The 25302-nt window shown below is 56.8% G+C and overlaps 1 protein-coding gene across 1 annotated transcript in view; it reads right to left on the reverse strand.

Annotated features, from left to right (window-relative positions):
• Positions 1 to 25302, reverse strand: part of LOC122385902 (serine/arginine repetitive matrix protein 2-like) — a 95214-nt gene that overhangs the window by 30988 nt on the left and 38924 nt on the right. The window contains exon 9 of the mRNA XM_043374529.1: positions 7309 to 7949. Coding sequence (XP_043230464.1) covers positions 7309 to 7949 — 641 coding nt within the window. The remainder of the gene's footprint in view (positions 1 to 7308; positions 7950 to 25302) is intronic.

Here is a 25302-nt window from a genome sequence, read left to right on the forward strand (position 1 = left end):
GAAATAGTGGGCTGTGAGCGGGGCCAGAGATCAGCCCTCCTCCGGTCACCCGCTGAATAGATGTTGGCCGTCCCCAACAGCGATCCCGACATTTGTTAGCCTCGATTCAACTCAATCGCCGACGAAATGCCCATCAAACATAGAGTGATGAAGAAACATCGATACTGAGAAAAAGGGTCCCGACAGGCTCCAAACCAACAGAGAGGTTTAATTCCGGGTTGAGGCAGGCACAAAAAGCGGCTTATTTAATTTGTGCCAAGTAACGGGCCTGGGATGAAGGAACGTTGCACCAGTAATTAAAACTTTACGCGGTCGTGTGGGAAATGAGACCACCGGGGTAGATCCGCTGAAACGGCGGTAACGCCCTCCGGAGGCCGGAAAACGAGAGATGAGAGGACGCGCCCGCCTCCAAACTGCACACACGGTCAGATGCGAGACGCCTTGACCCAAAGCCCGCAGCACGAGCTGCCTGAAATTCAGAGTACACCGGCAAAATTAGTTTCAGAGTGGTTCAGGAAGGTTCCATGAAACAAGCTAGGCCAGCACGTGTCCTGGTTAATATCGTCTGGTCGTTTCTCCTGGCACGTCATATAACTTCCGCTGCTTGGAATAATGGATCACAAGCAATTACGCCGGACAGTTCAATTTGAGTTTGTGCGAGCACGATGTCGATGAGACCAATTACGGAGGTCAAAGAACCGCTTTGTCTCCCGCGTAAATGGTAGGTAATTGTCTGAAATCAGAAGCATACACGTACACAATACATATCGTACCGGCACTCAGCGTAGACATGGATCGGAAGAGGCGGTTTGGTCCACTTGTTAGCAAATAACAATTCCACATCGACTGGGATGTTCTCAACTGCAGATCGTTAACTGCAGACACGCAAACAACTAAGTCATGTCTTATCAGACTATTGCAATTTTGTGTGGAAACGGATCAGAAGCTCGGAAGGGTCTATGGTTGCATCGGTGAACGGAAGGTGGCATGTCAATAACCCTCCCAGCCGCGTCATTTTGTTGTTCCCGTGCCTGTCCTCAATGGTTCGATTAGGCGCGACTGTGCATTTAGCCAACACCACATCTATAGCGTTCTACGGTTACGATTTTCAGCGAGTGCGTTCCACACTTTCTGCTGCCTCAGACAATTTAAGCTTCCGTCAAACTTTTCGCCTCCACAGTTCGAGAAATGCGAGTACGCACCCAAGAGGGCTTTGCAGCCACAGCTCCCGAGAAAACTTCTCAAGCTGGACCGATCGTTTCGTTCCAGATGGTGGCCGCAGAAGGTGGTCTCTGCTCTCGCGGAGGTTTCGCGGAGCCGCACGGAGCGTCGGCACCCGTCGGTCCGTCGGCCCGCCCGTCGGACACGACTCGTCGCACGCCGAACACGTCCGACGCGCCGCCGCATGCCGCACGCGTGTCGAAATTAGCCCCCAGTGCGCCGCGTCTGCCGCCAGTGCGCCGCGCCTGCCGCCGCTGTCTGCCCGCGATCCATCAGGAGCGACACGGCTGGACAGCGGCGAGCAGGGCGCGGAGCTCAGCCGAGCCGCCCCGCCGGTCGGCACGCCCTCCGCGGCGGAGGGAGACGCATCGAGACGACATACCGACGGGCCACAGGAGACACGCGACCGCGGGACACTGTCTCATTTACAGCTCCGTTATCACCCGACGCCGGCGGCCGATCGGTCTTGTTCCACGTCAGAGGATCGCTGACAGACCATGCCATCCTCCCTGTCGTCCTGAGCGGCTGGTCCTAGCTTCCACTACACTGCTCCTCGTAGGCATGCCATGACCTCCTCTCTATGTCCTGCCTGACCTGCTCCCCATCCCCGTTTGACTTTCGCACGCTTCGTCCTGCTTCCTACTACCACACAGGCTTGCTCCTCCATCTGCAGCGTTTTGACATCCACTCCTAGGCAGACTCTTCATTCCCTATCCTGACCCATAGCCTACCCCACACTTTTCCCTATCCTGATTGCTGACCCACTCCTTGTCCTGACCCACTCCCCAGCCCCACTCGTCAGCGCGCTCCTAACGCGGCGCCGGCCGTGTGCCCGCGGCCGTGGATGATTGGGCGGCGGCCGGCTCGTTACTGGCATCAACCAATTAGCCGCTCAGTCGCCCCGGGCGCCGCCGCACAGTGATCAGGGGTATCCGCTCGACCCGTCGATCTGGGCAGCGGCGGCGCCATCTCACCACCCACAGCTCTACCCTATGGGGAGCTCTCATGGCTCGGCGCCGTGGTGGCCACTGGTCAGTGCAGACTCATTCTCTCTAAGCTGCAAGGTGATAACAATGAAACTTGACCTTGGATGTCATGGCTGAAGGCTATGAAAATGTAATCAAAGGAAAATGTTAGGAACAGACCAGGTTCAGTACCTCTTCATTGCGTCAACTGTCAAATTCACTTCCCGCCCAAAACATCTTCGTTCTGAACCAACTCCGCCCACTTCATCTTACAGTCGCTCGAGCCACCGTCCGTGCACTAAGCACGTCCAGCCGAGCCCCGTCACGGTGCAGGCTCTACCACTGCGGAGGAACGACAACCGCAAACGGCCCGATCGTGACCCACGGCATAAGTGCTGCCTCAGCGCGCCCGGCCAGGCCGGGTCGGACCTGCACCGGACGGCGCGGGTTGGGGAGTGTCCAGGCATCACCGCCGCCGCTGCTTTCTCGCGCTCCGCGGCCCGCTCGGGTCAGCTCCGTGAGCTAAATACCCCGAGTCGGTCAGGTCGGCAGCTTCCCCGAGTGGGGCACCCACGGCTGTTAAATCCCGGATTCCGGCCGACGGTCCAGCGGGTGAGAGTCGAATTCCGTGAGTGAGCCGGTAGAGAGTTGAACTGGGAGAGCTGATCAAACGAGCATTCAGTTCCGTGAAGTGCTCGGAGGGGAAATGTTCCGCGAGTCCATCGGGGTGGCTACGTGCTATGGATTCCCCGAGTGCGCCCTGATTCCCAGGATGCTGGCCGGCCTGGCTGGCTCCATCCAACCTCTTTTGCCGCTGTCGGTCGTCACCCCGTCCCCAGGTGTTGGGTCCGGCGGCAGGTCGAGCGCCGATCAGCCGAGCTGAGTGGTAGGTAATCCTTTCCCAAGGCCCGTCAGTAGCGCCGTGCCGCTACTCCATCAAACCACGTTCCCAGCTCTCAGTCTCGTCGCAGTCACGGCCAATGCAGCGCCGTAACAACTCACGGGCGCAGCTGCCACCGCCGACAGATGGTCCCCAGGGTCGGTATCAACGCCGCCGCAGTCCGGGGCAGTTAGGGCACGCGCTTGCTGTCGGATCTCACAGCTCTATAGTTTCTCCCCAGGGTTTCTGAGAGGCCTTCAGCGTCAGATATCCGATGGGACAGTCTAACTGCTGGGAAAGAGACAGTCGAAGCCAGCGCGCTGAGGCAACGCCTACCACCACATCTCCCAGGAGACCCTACGCAGCCAGCTAGACTTAGCCAGAACCAACCCACACATCTCTACACCCAGCACATCTGCTGCACGGTCGATGGCTTGGTTCCGAAGAAGCAGCGCAGAAAGATTCTCCAAGACAGTTAAAAACAATTGAGATTTATGCTATACAGAAAGCAAGACACAGAACCAGTAAATCCTAATATGCATGACAACTTAAATCAAACATAACTACGTCTGGTATGAGGCTTCAGGAAGAGGCGTCGTTAACAAAAACGTAAAAAAGTCGTGAGAAATAGAGCCGGTGACGGTGTTTTTGCCGACTGGTCGTGCCTGTGCGGAGCACGGCGCGGCGCGCGGCAGGTGGCTGTGCCGAACGGCCCACCGATCGGAGTTGACGGCACGCCGGTGCGCGGCGGCCGGTCGCTTTTTGCGGGCCGGTGGCCGGCGGCGGCACGGCGCGGCGCGGCGGTGACCAGCGCGCACCGTTAGCCGCCGCCGCGCCGCCACCGCCGCCACACACCGGTCCGGCAGCGCGGCGCGCCGCAAAAAGCCCGTCGTGTCGTGAGAGATGACGGCGGTGCACTGGGGAGCGGAGAGAGCCGTCGGCCGGCCGGCCGGGGCGGAGATGGGTCAGTGCCGGCCGTCGGCTGTGGGTCACTGACGAGTGCAGCCGCTGCAGGGACGCCGCTCGGCTGCACAGCGGCTGCAGCCGGCCGGCGCGCCGGGACGCCGCTCTCTCCACACCTGCCCGGCCGGGTGGACTGAGGGTGCGGAGCTCGGGGCTCAGCGCGGCCCGCCGGAGCCCGTCAGCTCTCACGGCGGCTCCGACGGCGGCGCTGAGTGACAGCTCCGCACGACACCGGTCGGCGCCCGGTCCTGTCATTTCCGCCCCGCCGAGCTCGACACGCAAAAAGCCGCCGCCACCGCCGTGTCGGATTGTGTTGCAGGCGGTATTGTGTGTCGGCCAGGCGGACTGGCCGATAACACGATCGGAGCCGGAGTCGGAGTCGGCTGCAGGGGATCCGGACGCGGCACACACGGACCTCACCGGCGCGGCGGCTGCAGCGGCGGCTGACGTGTGTACGGCGCGGACTGCACCGGGCGGGGCTGGGCAGTCGTACAAACAGGGACCGCCGCTGACGCGTCAGGGTCAACCGGCTGTCACCGCGCCGAGTTACGGCCGAAAGATGCAGCAGGGGGTGGTCACGACGCGTCGAGAAAACCAGACTCAGCTAGTACGAGTGGCGACGAGGGTATGTCCGGAACGGAGGGTCTCGCCCGATGGCGACGGGATGGTTCGAGGTGGTGTGGTTATCCGCCTACGCGGTCGATTAATCTGCGCTGATCGATTTACAGCAGTCAGCGTATGATGGACGGGGCTCGTTGCCTAATGTCGGCTATTGTCAGAATTAACAGCATCAGCGGCAGATCGACAGCCCAATGAGATCAAAACAATTGGATTCGCTTGACGCTAGGAGGAGTTAATGATAACTAGCTACTGTCGCAAGAATCGGCACTATACGGCGGTCGAAGGGCAGAACTCCTGCCAGACTGAAAGTTCGAAATCGAAGGAGGATGCTCATTATTTTAATGACGAATCTATTGACTTTATCGTTTTCATCGAGCTCCATCGGCCCCATCATAATTGTGCCACAATCCCAAACATTCCATTGATCGTGGGACCTATCGTTTAGGGCGGCGATTGTTCCGACGCCATCCGGGAACTATAAATCTTCCGTCGTTAAACTATCAACACCAATCGAGCCGCATTGGACCGTGAACGATCGCTTACAGAACTGTGCCAGAAATAAAGGGTCAAATGAAACAGCCCGCGAGAAATCCGTTAGGCACGCTCTCGCTGAAATCATCAAACGCTACAGCCGCTAACAGTCTGAAAATGATTCTCAACTTTGGCTCCGGTGAACAAACGCGGCTTCCGGTTATCGGTGAAGCCCATCCATCACACAAACAGCACACGTATCCGTGTGTGGAGATCGACGGCTCAGGGAGGTGAATAAAGCTCCCGCGTCAGATGGCGGACAGGTGACCTGGCTTTGAATCCGGCCGGGCGGCGCGGCGGGCTGAATCGACCGGCTGAGTTACGAGGGACGCTCATCAGCCACCCCCTGCGCCGCGTGCAGCGGATGATCGGTTGCCGCGCCTCTGCCAGCCACACGCCTTCGCAATCGTGTTCTGCCTCAGCGGCGCGCCTTTGTGGCTGACCCGAATTTCAGCACCAGCAGCAGCAGCGGCGGCGGCGGCTGCGGAGCTGGCTGGCGGAACGAACCCCGGACAGCGACACCAATCCCCGCCGAGCGGCGCGGCGCGGCGCCCGCAGCCATCTGCCGCCGCCGGCCAGCGGTGCCGTCCCTAGCGCGGCCGTCACACTAATCCCGCCCCAGAGGTCGCGGAATGCCCGTCTCGGCGGCGGCACGAGCTCTCGGCGCCGCCGGCCCGCCGATTTCACCAGCGGAGGCCGGCTCTCAAGCCTCTGCGGTCAGTTTACGGCCGTGTACAGGGTTGGGCAGATAAATTGGGACAAAATACGTATTTGCATTTAAAACGCCGTAGCTTAGAAATTTGTAAACATAGGCATTTCAAATTTGAATCACATATTGTCACACCAATTTTACACATTTATCACTAAATATGGTCACCGTGGTCCACCTGCATCAGTCCTTGTCGGTGCCTGGACTGACTGCACGCGCGGCGAGATCTCCCGTCTGAAATGGCTCGTAATTGTAGCCGACTGGCACTGCTGAGGCTCGCCACAGTCACATGGGGACGTTCGTTAGACTCACCCGCAAAAACGCCCCAGCAACCAGAACTTGTGTGGGCTGAGGTTTAATGAGGAAGGGGGCATTTTCCCTTGGGTACAATTTGCGGGATCCTCCGTTTCAGGAGATTTTGTATTTAATTTACTGTATGCCGGGGAGCTGACTCCTCGAAGAGCATCACCCCATGCAGGATGTTGCCTTCTTCCATCTTGTTGGTTCGAACTGCCGGAATAATGGTTAGGTACCCTTTAATGGCGAACCCCTCCCGATTCCGTAAAATAAGGGGGCCCCACGTGACCGTCAGAAGTCACCCAGTGGAATGCCATCACCGATGTCTGCTGCATGTTTTTTTTTTGGAACTAATATCACGTCTTCTGGGCTGGTTGCGATGTTACATGGTGTTTGCAGTTGTTCATATGCTCGGTTATGGGGACACCATCGTCAGAAATGACCTGCACGTGCTTGCTCGCTTCTCCAAAGCCCTTCAAGAGGAAACAATCTTTTTAACGTCACAGCTGCTTCAACATCTATGTTAACAGGTTGATATGCATCAATGCATAAGAGTACATGTTTGAGGTGCTGGTATATCGCTTTCTCATGGCGCGGCTACCTTCCCTGTAAGCTCGCGCCACTGTTTTCGCGAGGATCCTCTGATTTAACTGAATTTTGCCTTTTAGCCCCCCTGGAAAACCGGGGGAGCGGCCGGTGTCAACGCAATAGGTATGTAATATTGAGTCAATATCATCTCTTCCTCCAACGTTTACGTCTGTTCGATACACACCACTTTCAGCCATTTGATGGAGCATAATTAGAATATTGGCATGCATGTGGGCGCGGACTAAGTTGATAGTGGCTTGCTTAAGGCCACGTTCTGTGACCAGCCGACTCAAAATTACAACGCAACCTGCATAACATGGAAAAATATTCATTAGCCTATATTTATGTTCAAAAATTATCTTTATCACTCAAAAAATAGTCGTTTTAGAGGAAGTTGAAATTTGTCCCAATTTATCTGCCCAACCCTGTATGTCACCGACGGACCAGCTCAGCGGAGGGTGGCAAATGCCGGGGTGCCGCAACGAGGGGTTGAAAGAGAAAGAACGTGCAGAAAGGGTAAAGAGAACACTCACCGGGTTGTTCTGCTGTGGCTGCTGCTGCTGCGGCTGTTGCTGTTGCGGCTGCTGTTGGTGTTGCTGCTGTTGGTGTTGCTGGTGCTGGGCTGGCGGCGGCGGTGGTGCCGGTGGTGCTGGCGGCGGCGGCGGCGGCGGCTGTCGGGCGCCGTCGTTGCTCTGACTGCGGCTGCGGTACTGGGAGGGCAGAGTCGCTGCAGAGGCGGCGGCCGGTGGTGGCCGCTGCGGCCCCCCGCTGCCGCCGGGAGGGCGCGGCAGGGTCAGGGCGGCCTGCGGCGGCGGCGGGCCGGACCGCGCCCAGCCGGCGCGCTGACCGGCCGGTACGGAGGGGCCCGTTTGACCAGCCGGCGGACCGCTGCCGTATACATCGGGCGGCGGCGGCGCCGGCTTGGTTCGGTGGATAGCCGGAGGCGGCTGGTGCTGGTGCTGATGGTGCGGCGGGTAGCCGTTCGGCACAGAGCCGTTCTGATGGACGCCGTTCTGAGGCAGGTAGCCATTCTGGTGGACTCCGTTCTGGGGCAGGTAGCCGTTTTGATGGACTCCGTTCTGAGGCAAGTAGCCATTCTGGTAGACACCACCAGTGTGCTGAGTCGGCCGGTGGCCCGGCGGTACCAGCTCAATGCGCACAGACGGAGCCGTTTCTGGAACAGATAAAAAACGTCCGGTCAGTTGGGCGGACCCCGGTGGGCCCCAGCGCGGCGACCCATATCTGCGCGTCGGCCGACTCACCTGATGAATGTGTCCGCTAGAGATAATATCACACCGCCGCGATGATACCCAGGTACGAGCTGTGATACCAGATATAATTTACCGGCCCTAATTTCAGAACAGTCCACTGACACACAAGCATCTCGTGTCGGAATGTATTTCACTCCAAGGGAAAAGGTCATCTTCTAACGAGGAGAGAGCGTCCGGCTAGTTTCGGGAGAATGCGACCTTTCCAAACATGAACGCCCTCCAGCCTGAACTCTGCATAATTCAATGAGAGTTTAGCTCGTCATTCAGTCCGCCCCCAGTCTCCACCCGTGTTTTTCTGACACCAAAACGAAAACCCTTTCCCAGATAAACCAACCAGCCTTTTTCTTCAAAGGAGCGTGCGTGCATCAACATACGAGACAGATTATCTGCATCTCCGCACCACCAAAGACATTCGGGCCGCGTCCTAAAACGTGCCGAGCGAAAACGATGGTCCGGTAGCACAAAAACGACCCGTCATCGCAACAGACTGCAAATGCCCTACGGAGACTGGGTCGCGGGTATAGGGTCGCGAGAGAAAGGACCGGGCAAGGGAGATTGGGGATAGAGCCGAGGCCGTGGCATAGAGTACTCGGCGCGACAGAGAGACGCGGGCTGCATTACGGCACACGAGAGCCGACAAAGCCGGTGGTATTAGCGCCATCAGTTCTGGACACGAGTAACCCGGTGGGCTGTGCCGGGACGACCATCGCGGCGCGGCGGGGAAGGGCAGGGCAGGTTCGGCCCGGTCAGGTCAATACAGCACGTCTGGGCCGGTGGCTGAAGAGCAGGCGGAGGCCGGTGCAGGCCGGCCGGTCCACCCGCCATGGCCGGCCAGGTCAACGCTCCGGCCGCGGCGCGGCGCTGCACACGTTATGGAGTGGACCGACTGCAGCGAGCACAACCGGTCCGGCCCGGCGGCCGGCGGCGTCTAACACCGGTGACCGTCCGGGCGCCGACACGGCCTCTGCACGGAGACGCCGGGCTGAGCGGTCACTGCAGTGATTGTTCGCTGCGCGGAGACCAGAGACGGTGACGGTTACCGGACGCTGCAACGATGCGATGACCGTCTCCTGTCTACCATGCGGAGACGGTTACTTCGGTCTGGGACCGTCGTCGGTTGAACCGAAAAGGCTCACTGGTGGACACATAACAAATATCTATAAGGAAATAAAATATAGCATAGCAGAAGTAAGGTCTGGAAAAGGTCTAGTCCACGGCTTCCCAAGGCGCAAAACAGTGCGGACGGACCGAATGCCGTGACCTGGTGAAACGCAACACGGCGTGATATAAAACCAAATCGTGACCTGGGAAAGTGCGGACGGTCTCGGCGGCGCTGAGCTGATTTCAAATGGTTCGGGACGGCGCTGCTCAGTCGCCGGCGCCGGAGGGGACGGTAGCGAGCCGCAGAGTCACGATGGCTTCGGGCCGGGATCGGCCGGACCCGACCGCCGACCAACAACAGCAGGTGCCAAACGATGGCGTCGTCATGATGATGATGACGATACTGATGATGATGAGCCCGCCCGAGTGTTGTACAGACATTGACTTGTTTGTCAACCGTGTGCCATCTCAGACCAGAAAATGCTGATGTCGCAGCGAAGAGTATGTAAGGAAAGATGTAGTAGCATTCGAGGTCAGTGGACTTGCTAAGCGCTACCTATTTAACCGAGGAATTCATAGAGCATTCTGCATTGCGATGCCAGACTGACGGGTGATATGTCGCCAAGACGCTAAATTCGGTCTCTGATCGATGCTGGTAATATACTCCTGGCTATCGAGAACAGCCAAACCAAGGCAACGATGGGGTAGCTTAGCTACCATAGGGTCGATTCAGAACCAGGTAGTCCCTTATACGGTATACAACACTTCCCGCTCTAAGCCCGTTCCGGCGGTCGCCACAGAAGGCCGCGGCCGGTGACGACGTGTGAGGTTTGTCTAACGGGCCGGTGGCCGCCTCATATACCACCCGGCCGGCCGGCCACCTCATGCATATCACTCCCACGGGCGTCGGCGGCGCGCCGGGACCACGCATCGCGGTCGTAACACACACTACCGTACGCTTTAATTCGCCCATTACTGTCAGCAGAGCTGCATTTAGTAGCGGTGGTGAGCCGTGGGCCGGTCTGTAGGTATTCACTGGTGTTGTGTATGGAGATAGGTGCTGATCGGGCCGAGCTGCAGCGGCCGGGCGTCCTCGGCAGGGCGCGTGGGCCGGTCAGCTAACGGTCCGCCCCGACTGACCCACTGCAGTGTCACCGGCCGCCGCCAGCCACGGCAGCGGGCCATCTCCGTCAGCGGTCACGGCGCCGACATGGACAGTCAGCGCTCAGCGGTCAGCGCTCAGCGGTCAGCGGAGACCGGCTGGCACCGGGTCACCGCCAGACCCACTGGACCGGGTCAGCACGACCCCGCTGCAGCCGGTCAGCCGGTCGGGCGGACGCCGGGGCCGGTCAGGGCGGTCCCAGATTCGGGAGACGCCCGGTCCACCGACAGGGTGACAACCGGGTCAGGCGTGTCAGCGGTGCCGTACCGGCCGACCCGTCTGACCACTGTGACCACAGGGCGGGCTACCTGGGACCGGTATGAGGAACGGCGGACAGGGGGAATAGGCGACCCCATTCCACCAATTTATCGAAAAGTAAAGGGCATCTGGGAAACCCACCCACTAACCCTTCGTCCATCACCCATGGATTTTCTGGATTCCACCTCACCAGTCAAATATTTATTGATGGACTCATTTTAGAGCTTTCTCCATCGACGAAGAGCTCGGACATTAAAGTATTTCAGCAATAGTTTTGGGTTACGTCACAATATCGGTCTTCCACCGACACCTGATACTTTTATCCCGGCATAAACACCATGGCTATTTCTCAGCCCGACCGGGACGACCTGAGCCTGTCCTCCCCCCTGTCCGCCCCGTCCCCGCCCCGGGCTCTGACCACGCCGGGGAGAGAGAGATTAATCGACCGGCGCCTTTCTATTCATGAGGTGACCGCGCCCTGCTCAGGCCGGCCTCTCGACACCCTTTGGCCGGCCCCGCTGCCCGACCGGTTGACCGCGCTGTGTGCACGTGTGAGGTAGCGCAGTCGGGCCAAACTGGTTCTGGGTCCCCAATAGTAACGGGTCCACTGACCGATACGCAGCCGCCGAGGGTCACCGCACGGCCGCATCGCGTGCAGTGAAGGACGCCGGCTCACAATGAGGCTAAGCATACACAGACACACCATTTAGAGGAAAATGAATAGTTTAACCCGATTTAGTGAAACAATCCCAGCCATCATCGAATAAATAAGTAAATGAATACATAAATAACAGACGCTATACTGATACAAAATGATTAAAATGCACAATGATTTTGTATGTGAAAATAGCTGCACTTAAGGTTTCTCGAGCATTACGGTCACCTCCGTAGGTACTCAATCGATAGCATGCTGCCTCTACCAATAATAGCAGAAATCAGCCCTTCGTGACACAGATCTTAGCTGATATTTCTACTGACATCTCAAGGATAGCAAAACACAAGCATGCGCCTTCCCTCGACATCGATAAATCGACAGGAGCAGTTGTTGAAAGCAGATCGCTGCGATACGAACAAAGCTGGATACAGCTGAACGTAAGTCAAATCGTTTTAAACGTTCAAAGACGGCTCACTTGCAGCTGAGGCTCAGCTGTTAACTCACCTAAAGCCGATTTCCCACATGACAGGCAGCACTTCTGTGTAAAGAATTCGTCCAGTTTCTGCCACATGGTGGCCGTCTCACAGTTTGTCTCACGTCTGAGCACCAGAGATCGTTGGCGACCGGGGCGGGGGCGGGGGCGGCCGGAGCTGACCACTCGCGCGGGCGGCTCGGGCGGCCGCGGCTGGCCGACTGGCAGGCCGGTGCCGAGCCGCCGCGGCGCCTTCTCCGCCGCCGCCGCCGCCGCCGCCGCCGTCCGGTCGGTCGCCGGCCCGGCCGGCCCGGCACCTCCCTATCGATCACATGTGGCCGGCCGGCCGACCGCCGGCGCCCCGGTCACACCCCCGAAAACGCCGCCGGCCGGGCGCCGCGCTGACCCTCCGGCCGGCCCGTCCTTCACGCCCCAACTCTGGAGCTGATGTTCCAAGAACAAGAGCCCCGAGCCCAGTTCTAGCGCCAGCTCGAGAGACGAAAAGTCTGGCACCCGGCAGAGCCCAACACTTCTCGACAAGCCTGGCCTGGAGAGTTTCGGCTAAAACCCTGCACTTAAAACATCGTCTGACATCTGCTGACAGCGTCAGACGGAATCTGACCTCGCTCTAACAGCTACTGACCATCTGACCTCGGTCTGACAGTAGTTGACGATGTGACCTCGGTCGGACAGGTTTGACACGAGGTCCGAAACGCTCGGAACAGAGACGAAAAACAGACGGAATAGGAACATTAAAATCGCCGAACGGACGATGACAGTGAACGGCACAAGACGGATAACGCAGGACACACAACCACAAACACTGGTCAGTCGACACAGAAGGGGTGGTTGACCTACGTTTCAGTCGAGTAACCGCTCCCCGCCGCTCCCCGAGTAGCCTTGGCCGTGCAGTCTGTGAGGGGTTCGATCCAAAGCCAACCGGACAGTCACACGGCTGACGGCCAAGGTCACGGCACGGGGGCACGGCACGGCACGGCGCGGCGGCAGGGGACGCCAGGTAGTGAGTGGTGATCAGTCGTCACATCCGGGCCCTCCGGCAGTGCAGCAGTGACTCACAAACCAGTGCACACACGATGATTCACCTCGGCAGAACCGGCCGCCGACAGGACAGACAGAACGGAGGACGTCCCTGCATTCCGTTACTGGTGAAAGGTTGCAGGAAGTTTTGAGTTCGTGACAGACCTCGCGTGAGGTACAACCGTGAGTGTGACAGTCACACACGCCAGTCCCACAGACTGGAAGGCGGCTGTGACATGGGGGAGCGCCGGTGGCAGCCGCTGCCGGCAGTTTCACGAGGACACGTCAGCTATACGCTGTGACTGCATGTCCAAAGCAGGGACGACATTACACGCCCACTTAGGCACTAACCGACAACTCGAAACGAAATATGCACGTCTGATGTCAAGCTGGACCACAAGAATAAGAAATATGCAACGAATGTAATGTATTCTCCAGAAACTTGGTGGCCTAAATGGTTCTGAACGGAGAGCCTTCCAAATATGAACGTTCCAATGGCGTTCAATAAACTCATTTCGCAAACTTTAATCTTCAGGCTAATAACCGAGCTAATATAGCCAGCCCACGCGGCAAAACTTGGCAGATATCAACCCAGTTTTTTGCTCGTTCCCCTCGGCGACGTTCATGTCTTCAGTGATCACGGAGACCAGTAGGCGGAGATAGCCCAGATGGTAACCAGTGCGGGAAGGCACGCATGTCACCGATGGTAGTGACGCCGGCTCGACATCAGCAGCTCAATGGCCCCTCGACATGGAAGCTGCAGGGTTGCAGATCGTGCATGGTCATCTACTCACGTCTCGCTGGGACCGTAGGAGGGCAGTTGCCGGGGTGGGGTAGTTGATGGCAGGGCAGGAGTAGCGGTCATAGACGGCTGTCGAGTCAAGGAAGTCGGGATTGAGATTCAGTGGGAGGTTGGTCTCAGTGCATATGTTGTGGAGACCATTTGGTGGTACAAAGGCGGCTGAGAGAGGAGAGAGAGAGGGAGGGATGGAGAGAGAGGAGAGAGAGAGAGAGAGAGAGAGAGAATGAGAGAGAGAGAGAGAGAATGAGAGAGAGAGAGAGAATGAGAGAGAATGAGAGAGAGAGAGAGAGAGAGAGAGAGAGAGAGAGAGAGAGAGAGAGAGAGAGAGAGAGAGAGAGAGAGAGAGAGAGAGAGAGAGAGAGAGAGAGAGAGAGAATGAGTGGATGTGGAGGGAGGGGAGACAGCATAAGTGTATCCAGCTTGAAGTGGTGGTGTGACGACTGAAGTGCACAGCGGGCATGGGGATTAGAGAGGCAGTCCACCAGACCATACGAGACCCATAAGAGGCAGCGCAGACAATGGTGGTGGGGAGACGACTCAGGCGTTTGTCGTTGCCGGGAACGGGTACCGAGATGATTGAGGAGTTAGGAATGGCAAGATGACAGTGTCTTTAAGGAAATGTCTACATGGAACATGTTGCAGAACAATGGGAGTTGTCAGGATGAATAACAGAGCGAATGAATAATAACGAAATCAGATTATATAAAATGTTAAAATTTGTGATGAGTGAACGAAACAAAACATGAATAACAAATACCTATATAATAGACTCAAAAACTTCGGCAAAAAAGTAAATCACATCATTTATGTACTGCTTGGAGGGAAAGAAAAAGACGAGAACCACCAACAACTTTTGCACGCAACAACCACAGCTTGAGCACGAGCCGAGCTAACTTCGAGCACGCTCGTTAGGAACTCCGCCTCTGGAAAAACGCTGGCTGCGCGCCAATTAGCCTTCATAAAGTAATCACAACACCAAAGCGGCCAACTTTCGAACGCGGCGGGCATTCCCAACCAAGGCCACAGACTCTGAGCCTTATTTGCTCGAATCTCCGATCTGCGACGACCCATGGTCAACACTCCTCCATATGCCGACTGAGAGGGGCTGGACCACTGTACCGAAACGCATGCGGTCTGGTGATTGCTGTCTGGCTCTATTGTTGTCAGACACAGACGGACAAACAGATACTGTCCCGAGTCCGCCGAGGGACCAACCGAGCTCGGCAGCCCCTCGCCACCCCATCGGAAGTCGGGGGAGCCTCTCGGTCCATCCGTTCTTCTGCGGGGGACGCGCGGAGACCCAAGGAGGGCGGTTCCTTCCCTTCCACAGTCGGGCGATCGCCGTGGCCGCTCGATAATCACTGAGCCGGGTTCAGTGCTCGCTGAGGGTCTGTCCGCCGCCCCGGTCCGGTGTGGACCTCTCCTTCGCCGCCAGTCCCTCGGGGAGGACCCTGTTTGCCCAGCCATTACTGTGGCCGGCTAATCCTCCGCCCTGGCTACGCACAGCGTCCAGTGTCCACAGAGAGAGTTGCCGGCGTACGTGACTCATAACAACTCAGCCCGTCCGAGCTGCTGATGCGGACAGGAGCGGCCGCCGGCGCCGCGCCTGCGATTAAATTGAAAGTAGCGGCGGCACTGAGACGATGGAGGGTCTGACGGTGATGGCGGCCGGGCGGCGAGGGCGTGAGGCGGCGACCAAAGCCGGCTGATCAGGCGGCCGGCGGCCCCGCTGTTTTAGTGGTGTTTTGGTGTCTGCGGCCACTCAGCGCGGCCGCGCGGCGGCGGACATCACTCAGCGCGTGACAGTTACGGGTCGGCGCCGGTGACCCGGCCGGTGTCATAAACTGGCCGCCAGAGAGGGGCGCCCTGCGCCTGGCACACTCCGATTTACATTGAAATCGGACGGTCCATTATGGTCGGTATGTGCGGGGCGCCACCCACCGTCCGGCCACCCGGCCGCCCCAATTCTGGGTCCGTCGGCGTCCGCTCACCACCTAAAGAGGCGCCGTCCCGTGGCGACGGTCGTCCTCTGAGGAAGTCATGGAGAGAGCTTCCGCGGCCAAGATGGGGCATAAAACTGAGCCCAGCATTTGCATAGTCATGAAGGTTTCAGAAGGTTAACGATTCTATTAACTGCTTAATCAGGGCAAGTAAAACAGCAGTCAAGTGTTTGTTTACCAACGTTCCTAAAAACAACAGCTCGCTACTCGTGCTCCATTTTACATTTTCATTTTTCTGTCTCAATCGTCAAAAGAAGGTATAGGCTACAAGGACTCCGAGAATAGGGCGATGATGTCTGAGGTCGGGACACACCAGCCCACCAGACGCCCACTAATGGTCTGAGCGACACCGTGTATCACACCGGGCCCGGTGTATCTGCCCCGATCTCTGCTCCCATCGTTAGAGGTCCTGTCAGCGCACAGCCTACAGCGGCCGACGCCATGTCTATCACAGCGATATCACACGTGTAGCGGCCGTATCAATAGAGCGAAGAAACGAATCCTCAAAAATAAATAACAAGAGGAAGATGTTAAAGGACACCTGATGATTCGAAGTTTTGAAAGCCTGCCCCATCAGTCAATGTTCTGTGGTCTGTGACCCACGCTTTTTACAAATCCGAGGCTGTATAACTTACACGTTCCCATTATCGTAAAGAGCTGTCCATTTTTTGTGCTCCCCTCACCAGGCCCTGTTCCCGCAGGAACCTGTTTCCCGTGTCGGCAGTCTGTCCGTGCTGGCTCCCTGCCGGCCTCAGCCGTTATCCCGAAAGACAGGAACAAGATAGACCACCTACTGACTACTGACCACTGACCACTGGTCACTGGTGGTCAGTAGTCGCGAGCGCCGAATCGACAGGCTATAATTGGTAGCCAAAGTGACCTTTACAGCGGCATCCATTCTTCCTGACAACTCCCCGACAACTCTAAACGGTCAACATCCACATCTGAGTACAAGCCGTCCGATCAACAAGTCGGTCAATATCGGATCACTTTGATGTTGCTACCTACGATAATGATGAGCCAGCAGGACCCGAATAGTGATCTAGGTCTTTGAGAACTGAAGTGAAGCCTTCGAGCGTAACGTGCAGTGACACAGTCAAAGCGAGAAGCACGGACGTGGAAACCGTATGCATATGTGTGTGAATGCATAATTAGGTACTTACATTGGGCAGGTGCTTCGGCCTCTGATAATGAGGAAAATTGGGCTCTCTTTCTCAGAACATAAAATAAGCTTTTATAATTTTTCACTCGAGCAAAATCGTCTACCTTAAAATCATCGAATCGCCATTACGACAACAAATGGACTTTGAAAGCACAGAATACTTTTAATAGACTATTTTCCTGTTTATCGGAACGTAATAAATCGTACGCAGCGATAAATAAACTTTTCAGGAAAGAGTCTAGGTAAGATGCTAAGCAGGAGATCGTCTAAAAAGCCGTAACTACATAATTTGAGTCGCCATTTTCTCCCTCCGTCTCAATGGTGGACCGGCCCAGGCCGCTCGGAGTATCCACTGAGTCCCTACCCAGTGTGTCCGTGCGGCGGGTTCCGGTCTGGTGCACCACCACAGCGCGCCTCTCTGCGGCACCGGACGTGGTACGGTCCATTTAACACATCACCTGTCGCCACTGGGCAACGGGAGCCGCCCATTACTGGGCAGACACCGGCGAGGGACGGTGGACAGGAAAGAAGACACCGTGAGGCCGACAGAGGATAGGAACTCGAGGTCACTGCGCAGCCAACATCAGCAGGGGACAGGGACAGGGACTTATAACGCGTAGACTGCTCGACATACCGATACGATGACGGAAAGAGCATATGGGAAACAGGAGGTTTCTCGCAGCCAACGGATATTGAGAGGATATGAGCGGAGACGCTATCCTTCACTGGCCCGGCACAAGCACGAAACACCCCTTTTAAAGCATGTCTCGGCGCCCCAGAAACGGAGACACCGCGCTGCACCGGCCCGACAACAGCAATAGATAAAGACAGCAACGGAGGTGGGCACGCCGTGGAGACGCGGTACGCCCGTAGGCACGTCCGGCTACAAATCTAGAACGTCGACAGGAGACGCCGCCCGAGGCCGGCAGGACATCAAACATTCAGTGCAATCGGGCTCAGTTGCGCGGCCCGGCCGTCGGCGATGCACTGGAACCCTGGGCACGACGGAGCCTGCAGCGCCTGACCCTGGTCTGTCACGAGCGATCACCGGTCGGGCCTGGACGGAGTTGTCCGGTCTGCTCAGGTAGACGGCAGACTGGCGGCACGTGGCGCTGGGGTTACCTAGGTTCGGAACCGAGTTGAAAAGGATAACTACTAGGTTCTGGGAGGAGCACCCGACATCTTGTTATAAAAATTGCTGATATGTTTAATTGTTTCGTGGTGTTTATCGTAGGCTACATCACATGTTTTATACTCGTTTGCAGCTATCCAAGAAAGTCCGCAATCTCTTTCTTTCCCACCCACCGCCCGGATCTCCGTCTCTACCACATAGGTAAGGCATGGCACGCCGTCGCTTCCCACCGCGGACAGCCAGGCGCCACGAAAAACGCAACGCCGGGCCTCTTCTGCGCCGCGCCGTCTTTTTGCTTCGACGCGCCGGTGCTCGTGCCGGTTTCACAATGCAGATGACATACTTTGAGACGCATCACCGCGCGCGTCGGCGCGTCGTCCCCACTTAGCGTCGGCGTCTTCCCGCGGCGTTCGTTAGCTATTCGGCGCGGCCGGGTCCGGCAGGTCACCATATTTCATCCAGTGGCCGACTAACGAGACCGCGACGGTTATGGCGCGCGACTGATCAGCAATCGGCGCGATCTCGGCGCGGCGGCCGCCGGCCACCGCTGCAGATGTAGGCCGCGCGGCTGGCGCGTGTGGCCGCCCGCCGCGGAATCCGAGGTGTCAGCGCGCGGCGCTATTGTCCGGAGCGGGGTCGCCGATCTCAGCTGCCTACGACACGCAGCCAGGCGGTTACCGACGCCTCACGCAGCGAGCTGGGGCAGAGGTTTGATGCTCGCACGCCGCAATGTATCCTGCTCGGCCGGGCAGGTTCCATTATAGGAGAGGACGTCGGAAGAGGGATCAGCAACAGGCTCCCACGCTTCCCGAGCAGCTCAGCACCCCCCCCCCCCCCCCAGTCCTAGCACCGAGCTGCAGCAGCAGCCTCTCTGCCAGCTCGCGTGCGGCGTCTCTGTCTGTCCGGCGGCACCACTACCTGGTAATGCACTCTCGGCTGCAGTGGTGCATGCAGTAATGACAGCAATGAATAACGGAACGGACACTTCATCGGCGCAGGCAATTTACTCGGACGCGATAATGGTTGCACGCGCTGTCTGGCGGTTCCCTCAGTCGCAATGTCCGGTGGTTCCTTCAGCGGTGCCCGGAGACGGCACCTCAGCGACCCCGGACCGCGTGAAAACGCGTTAAAACGGCGTGTCAGCGTCCATCACGACAGAACCACCAGTGTGAGCGTCGTGCTGCGGTGACAATGCGCGCCGTGCGTGAACGCCGGCACCGCGGACAGACCGAGTGAAAACGGACAAACATGGTTAGTCGCGCACCGCTGGGCGCCGCCTGCCACTCCAGCCCAGCGGGTGTGGCGCCGTGGCGGCGGTGGTTTAGCCCCGGTGACGGACGGTGGACTGGAGAGTGGCGGTCGGTATCCGCGGACCCACCAATCTCCGGTAGAGAGATGGCCCGAGTCGTATGACGCTACCCGGGCGTCCCCTGAGCGCCGGCGGCGGCAGGACGTGTGCCATCGCCCTCTGCGGGCTGACAAATCGGGCCGACAGAGCGCCGGATGGGTGGTGAGGCGTCTGCCGTCGGCGGAAGATAAAGGGATTCTTCATTCTGGGTTGTGTAGGAGTGTGTGAACCGCAATTGGTCACCATTGTCCGAAGAGCTTGTCATCGCACTCCAAGTTTCCTGAGTCTCTCTGAGAGCTCAGAGAGGTCTCTGAATACGAATAACACATTGGCTAGGATAATACATTCCTGCCCGGGGCTGGGAAAATTTAATTGTGTCACCGAGTTTTTTAATTGAAAGTACCGAGGGCCGGTAGGCCCGAGGTACTTTCGATTAAAATACGAGGTGACACTATTAAATTTTCCCAGCTCAGGGCAGGAAGCTATTTCCCATACATGCGTACCATTATAGGGAGCGTTGCAAATGTTTTGGAGGAACCAAAACGCCCCAATTTCAACCTTGTTGAGTCTTTCCTGGTTATGGTTTGTTGCGAAATAGCGTCAAAGTTTTATATGATGTTTCACTTTATTCATGACAAATAATAAAATCCTTGCACAGGGGCGTCGACGCGTAAGGAAAACTGGTCCGACTTTTTCTCGGGGGGCCCCCACCGGTGGGGGCCCCCAGGTGTCATTTACGGCAACCTATCAACTCTAGACCATTTTGAAACTCTTAGACGTTTAGACGTAATATAGATTCAGGAGAGGTTATCGAAAATATTGTGACCTTGGCTTAACCCTAGCCATTTAAAAGATATCCATGCAAAACGAGTGGGGCGGGCACAGGCGTAGTAACGGAGGGACAGGGGGCCACCCCCCCCTTTCGGCCAAGTTTCATGCTAAATTCTCTGATTTTGCTCCAAAGACAAAACTAAAGCAGCACACGATTCAGCAAGAGGAGCTCAAAACTGCCCTCAATTTTTTTTCCGTAGGGGTACCTATTGAATTTCCCACAAAGTGAGATCAAAATCAAAGTTTCCCTGACCGGGGTCTGCCCCCCCCCACTTTTCGTAACGCTCCTACACCCATGGGGCGGCTGTACTCACCAGTGGGACATGGGCCATGGGATACACTATGAAGAATTTGAGTAATACATAACATGCGCACATGACGTCGGCCTTGCATATGAGCACAACGGGACACGAGTACAACCACTACCATAATACATAAATATTCAGATTTCAGAGTAGTACAGTTACTCAATGGTGAGCACAATGCAATTTGCATATGCATGTAGTGCAGTACCTATTTACCTGACACTGGGCCGAAAATATGAGGAGAGTTTCTTCGAATGTCTTTGGTCATTTTCCAATTCTCGTAGCATCTTCCGCTTTCGTTTCTGACACCCAGATGTGTAAGCTCTTTTGCTCGAACGACCACTCATGGTTTCGAAATTATACAATTCAAGGAAATCAACAGAAATTATAGGTTAACCCGCGCACCGACGGGGGTCTGCGCCAACTTCGCACCGACGGGGGGGGGCGGATGACCGCCCCCCCTGAGATCTCGAGAACGAAGCAAGATAGTGACAAGCGGTAAACGGCATCGGATACGCACGGCCAAGATCTGCAATTTTTACAAAAGTCATTTTCAGGTCAGGTCAAAGATGACGTCACAGGGGTCGAAAAAGTCAAAATGGCGGCGCTAGATATGGAGAGTTTTTCTCGAATAACTTTCGAATTAGTCAAGATAGGAACAAACTAAGGGCATCATCGTGATCCTCTCGTCAATCCGCATCGAATGATATATATGTTGACCTCGAAAGGTCAAGGTCAAAGGTTGACCTCAGGTCACGTGACCTCGAGGTCATCATGTATATCATTCGATGCGTCTTGACGAGCTGAACACAATGAGACCATCCATGCGTCTGTATCTTGTTCCTGTACGGAGTTATTGGCCAAAAACCTTTGGTGACCTTTGATGACGTCACATGACCTCACAGCTGCCCAACAGCAAAACAGACCTCAAGGTAGTGAAGGTTGATCGTATATGAAGTCATGTATGGTATATGGGGCCATTCCGACCCGTTTTAGTGGTAAAAACAGGGAGTTGATTTTTCCCCCATTGACTAATAATAGGGAGGTCGCGATATTGACCTGACCTTAGGTCACCGATATCAAAATTCCGAGATATACAAATTGTAGCTACTAATGACCTAATAATATCCTGCGACTTTCAAAGGCCTCCGACATCTACTGTAGCTCTGGCACGGTGACAAAGTTGCAAAAAAGTGACTTGAGGTTGGGTCATTCAAAGTGACCTGGTGACCTGACCTTAAAAGGTAGGAGGTTCAAACTTGCACACCATGTGTAAAATTGATGAGGTTATAGTCATACTAAATTTCGCGGCGCTACGCGCCGCGGTTTTCCCGCTATTCGCGAAAAACCTCAGGGGGGGGGGGCGGATATCCGCCCTCCCGTCGGTGCGAGGGTTAAAAGCAGACATGCGCATGGATCCGAGAAAATGGATCTGGGATCTGATCCCATGGATCCTGATCTCGGATCCGACGGGATCATAGATCCAGCTCTGTAATTTATCCAGAGATCCGTAGGGATCACAGATCCGAGTCTCATTTTTTGCTTGAGATCCAGTGAGATCATAGATCCTCACTTATTTTTTTGTCAACACATATATCCAAAAAAAAAAGCGCTTGTTTCAAGTTAAAAATGCTCTGTTTTAGTGATTTTATGTGATCGCACGTCATAATCCATAGTTTTGTGTCACTTATTGGCATAGAGACCCTTTAAAACATGGTTTCAAATGTGGTGCATGGTGGGATCCACTCAGATCATAGATCCTTGTTCTTAATTTATCGTCAGATCATATGAGATCATAGATCCAAGATGTATTTTCACGCCGGATCCAGTGGGATCATACATCCCAACCTGTAGGTACTTTGCTTCTAGATTCACTGAGATCATAGATCCATCACTCGGATCCATGCACATATCTGGTTAAAAGGCACTCGCAGCACACTGAACCCGCGCCAAGTCGGCCGGGTCGGCCGAGTTGGAGTTGACTCACGTGGGCAACAGGGATCAACTCAGTTCTGCTTCCCTCTTTCCATATCAAGAATACCTAATATTTATGTGTAAACATATAATTTGGTTTTCTCAGTCAAATATATTTACGTTATATTTGGCTTAACACGCGCAGTGGAAGGGTTGCGAGTACTACGCCCAGTGGAAGGGGGGGGGGGCGGATGTCGCCCCCCCCCCTAAGATCTCAGCTCCCACTGGAGCTAGAAAGACGAAATTTGGAGGGTAGGTGGGGGCCATGGGGAACTCTATTGTGTGTGAATTTCGTGACCCTAGGTCAATATCTTCAAGGTCAAATGAGGTCAAATGTGGTCAAATCTGCCATATTAGCGACTTTTTTGCGTTTACACGCCGATAACTCAAAAAGTTACCGGCCGATTTTTTTAAAACTTTCACTATACAAAAGAGCAAACATTTGTGAGTATGTATGGTGAATTTCTAGATAATCCAACAATAAATATGGCAGTTAGAAGCCTGCTAAGGGTAAGATGTCGCCGGCTGAAGCGGCATCGGCCGACGCGGGAAACGCGGCAATCACAATTTTGTGTTTACACACTCATAACTCAAGTTGTTACCGGCCGATTTTCAAAATTCTTTGACCATATGATTGCTTGTACATTTCTCAGTCTTCTCACCGAATTTGACGCGAATCTAATATAATCAGCGGTAAGGAGCGCGATGTAAAGACGGAACCGTCCCGCCCCGGCACAGTCTACAATTCAGGCGGCGCGTAACGGCTAGCGCCGGCCGCCGCGCCGCCGCGCCGCCGCGGCGGCACGATGTTGGACTTTACACCGCTATTATTAGAAAAGTTGTGAACCGATTTTCTTACTTCTTGCATGAGAAGATCCGCAATTCAATTCTGGACAGGTAGCCGAAATTTCACATTGATATTGTGCTTGCGGCGCGAGTTATTAGCGAAAAACAGGAGGGGTGGGCGAAATCCGCCCCCCCCCCCCTTCCACTGCGCGTGTTAATAAATATTTATTAAATGATATAACTAGGTTATATTATTCGAAGATGATTTTAATCATTGTCATTCAATACATGATCCTTTTGTTAATTTTTAAACCAATGTAAAAAATTACTCTTGTTTTTAAAGTCGACATTTTTTTAAATACATTGTTTTAGAGTAGTGACACTATATGTTATCCTTTTCGGCACAGGGAATTATCTTGATACCGTCGACCAGGGGTGTAGGAACGTCACGAAAAGTGGGGAGGGGGCAGCCCCCGGCCAGGGAAGCTTTGATGTCACTTTGTGAGAAACCCAATACGTGGGCCGCAGCAGGGTCCTCGTGTGCCGCAGAAGGGCCCATAGGCCGCAGCAACCCCCTCCCCCTACAGCAGGGCCCCCGTGAGCCGTAGCAGGGGGCCCCTTCAGTTGCAGTTTTGTCTCGCGGGCCACAACAGGGTCCTTGCGGGTCGCAGTAGGGCCTCACGCGGTCTGCAGCAGGTTCCCCGCCAGCCACAGTAGGGCCCCGCGGTCTGCAAGACTAGGGGCCCCACGGGCCGCAGAAGGGCCCTGGCGAACCATGGGCCCAAACGTGGCGAGGCAGGGCCTCACGTGTCGAAGCAGGGCACCCTCAAGCTACAGAAGGGCCCCAAGGTCTGTAGAAGGGCCCCCGCGATCCGCAGCAGGGGCCCCCGTGGCCGCAGCTGGGCCCCCGAGAGCCCCAACAGGGGGCCCCCGTGGCCGCAGCAGGGGCTCCCGCGGCCGCAGCAGGGGCTCCCGCGGCCGCAGCAGGGCCCCCGCGGGCTGCAGGGGCCCCGCGAGCCCCAGCAGGGCCCCCGAGCCGCAGTAGGGCCCGCATTCTACAGCATGGGCCCCCGAACCGTAGCAGGGCCCCCCGAGAGCCGCAGCAGGGCCCTCTCAAGCTACAGAAGGGCCCGCGAGCCGCAGCAGGGCCCCGCGAGCCGCAGCGGGGACTCCCCGTGGCCGCAGCAGGGGCCCCCCGTGGCCGCAGCAGGGCCCCGAGAGCCCCAACAGGGAGCTCCCGCGGCCGCAGCAGGGGCTCCCGCGGTGTCTAGCAGGGCCCCAGAGGCGCAACAGGGGCCCCGCATTCTGTAGCAGGGGCCCCCCGAGCCGTAGCAGGGCCCCCGCGAGCCGCAGCGGGCCCCCGTGGCCGCAGCAGGGGCCCCCGTGGCCGCAGCAGGGCCCTCGAGAGCCCCAACAGGGGCCCCCGCGGCCGCAGCAGGGCCCCGCGGGCTGCAGCAGGGCCCCCGCGGGCCGCAGCAGGCCCCCGCGGTGTTTAGCAGGGCCCCAGAGGCGCAGCAGGGCCCCGCCGCCCCCGAATTCTATAGCAGGGGCCCCCGTGGCCGCAGCAGGGACCCCCGTGGCCGCACTAGGGGCCCCGTAGTCGCAGCAGGGCACCCGCGGGTCGCAGCAGGGCCCCCGCAAGCCGCAGAAGGGGCCCCCGCGGGCCGCAGCAGGCCCCCCGCGGTGTCTAGCACGGCCCCAGAGGCGCAGCAGGGCCCCCGCATTCTGTAGCAGGGGGGGGGGGGCGAGCCGCAGCAGGGCCCCGCGAGGCGCAGCGGGGCCCCCGTGGCCGCAGCAGGGGCCCCCGTGGCCGCAGCTGGGCCCCCGAGAGCCCCAACGGGGGCCCCCGCGAGCCGCAGCAGGGGCCCCCGTGGCCGCAGCTGGGCCCCCGAGAGCCCCAACAGGGGCCCCCGCGGCCACAGCAGGGGCTCCCGCGGTCGCAGCAGGGCCCCCGTGAGCCACAGCAGGGCATCGCCTAGTCGAAAAAGTGGTCCGACTAGTCGGAAAAGTCGGACCGGTGTCGACGTCCCTGTCCTTGCATCAAACACAATGTAGGTAGGTATATCATAAGCCAATCAAATAAAATGGACGATAGATAAAATGAAGTTATAAGGAGCAAAGTGATGCTCTTCAACTTTATGATGTGACGGCATTCATAATGACGTCATATAGTTGAGAGGTGCAGGAAAACGCCGAGGGGTGCAGGAAAACGTCGAAAAGTGCAGGAAAA

Source organism: Amphibalanus amphitrite, unplaced genomic scaffold (assembly GCF_019059575.1).
Source record: "Amphibalanus amphitrite isolate SeventyFive unplaced genomic scaffold, NRLGWU_Aamphi_draft 000234F_arrow, whole genome shotgun sequence".
In the NCBI taxonomy this organism is placed as follows: Eukaryota; Metazoa; Arthropoda; class Thecostraca; order Balanomorpha; family Balanidae; genus Amphibalanus; species Amphibalanus amphitrite.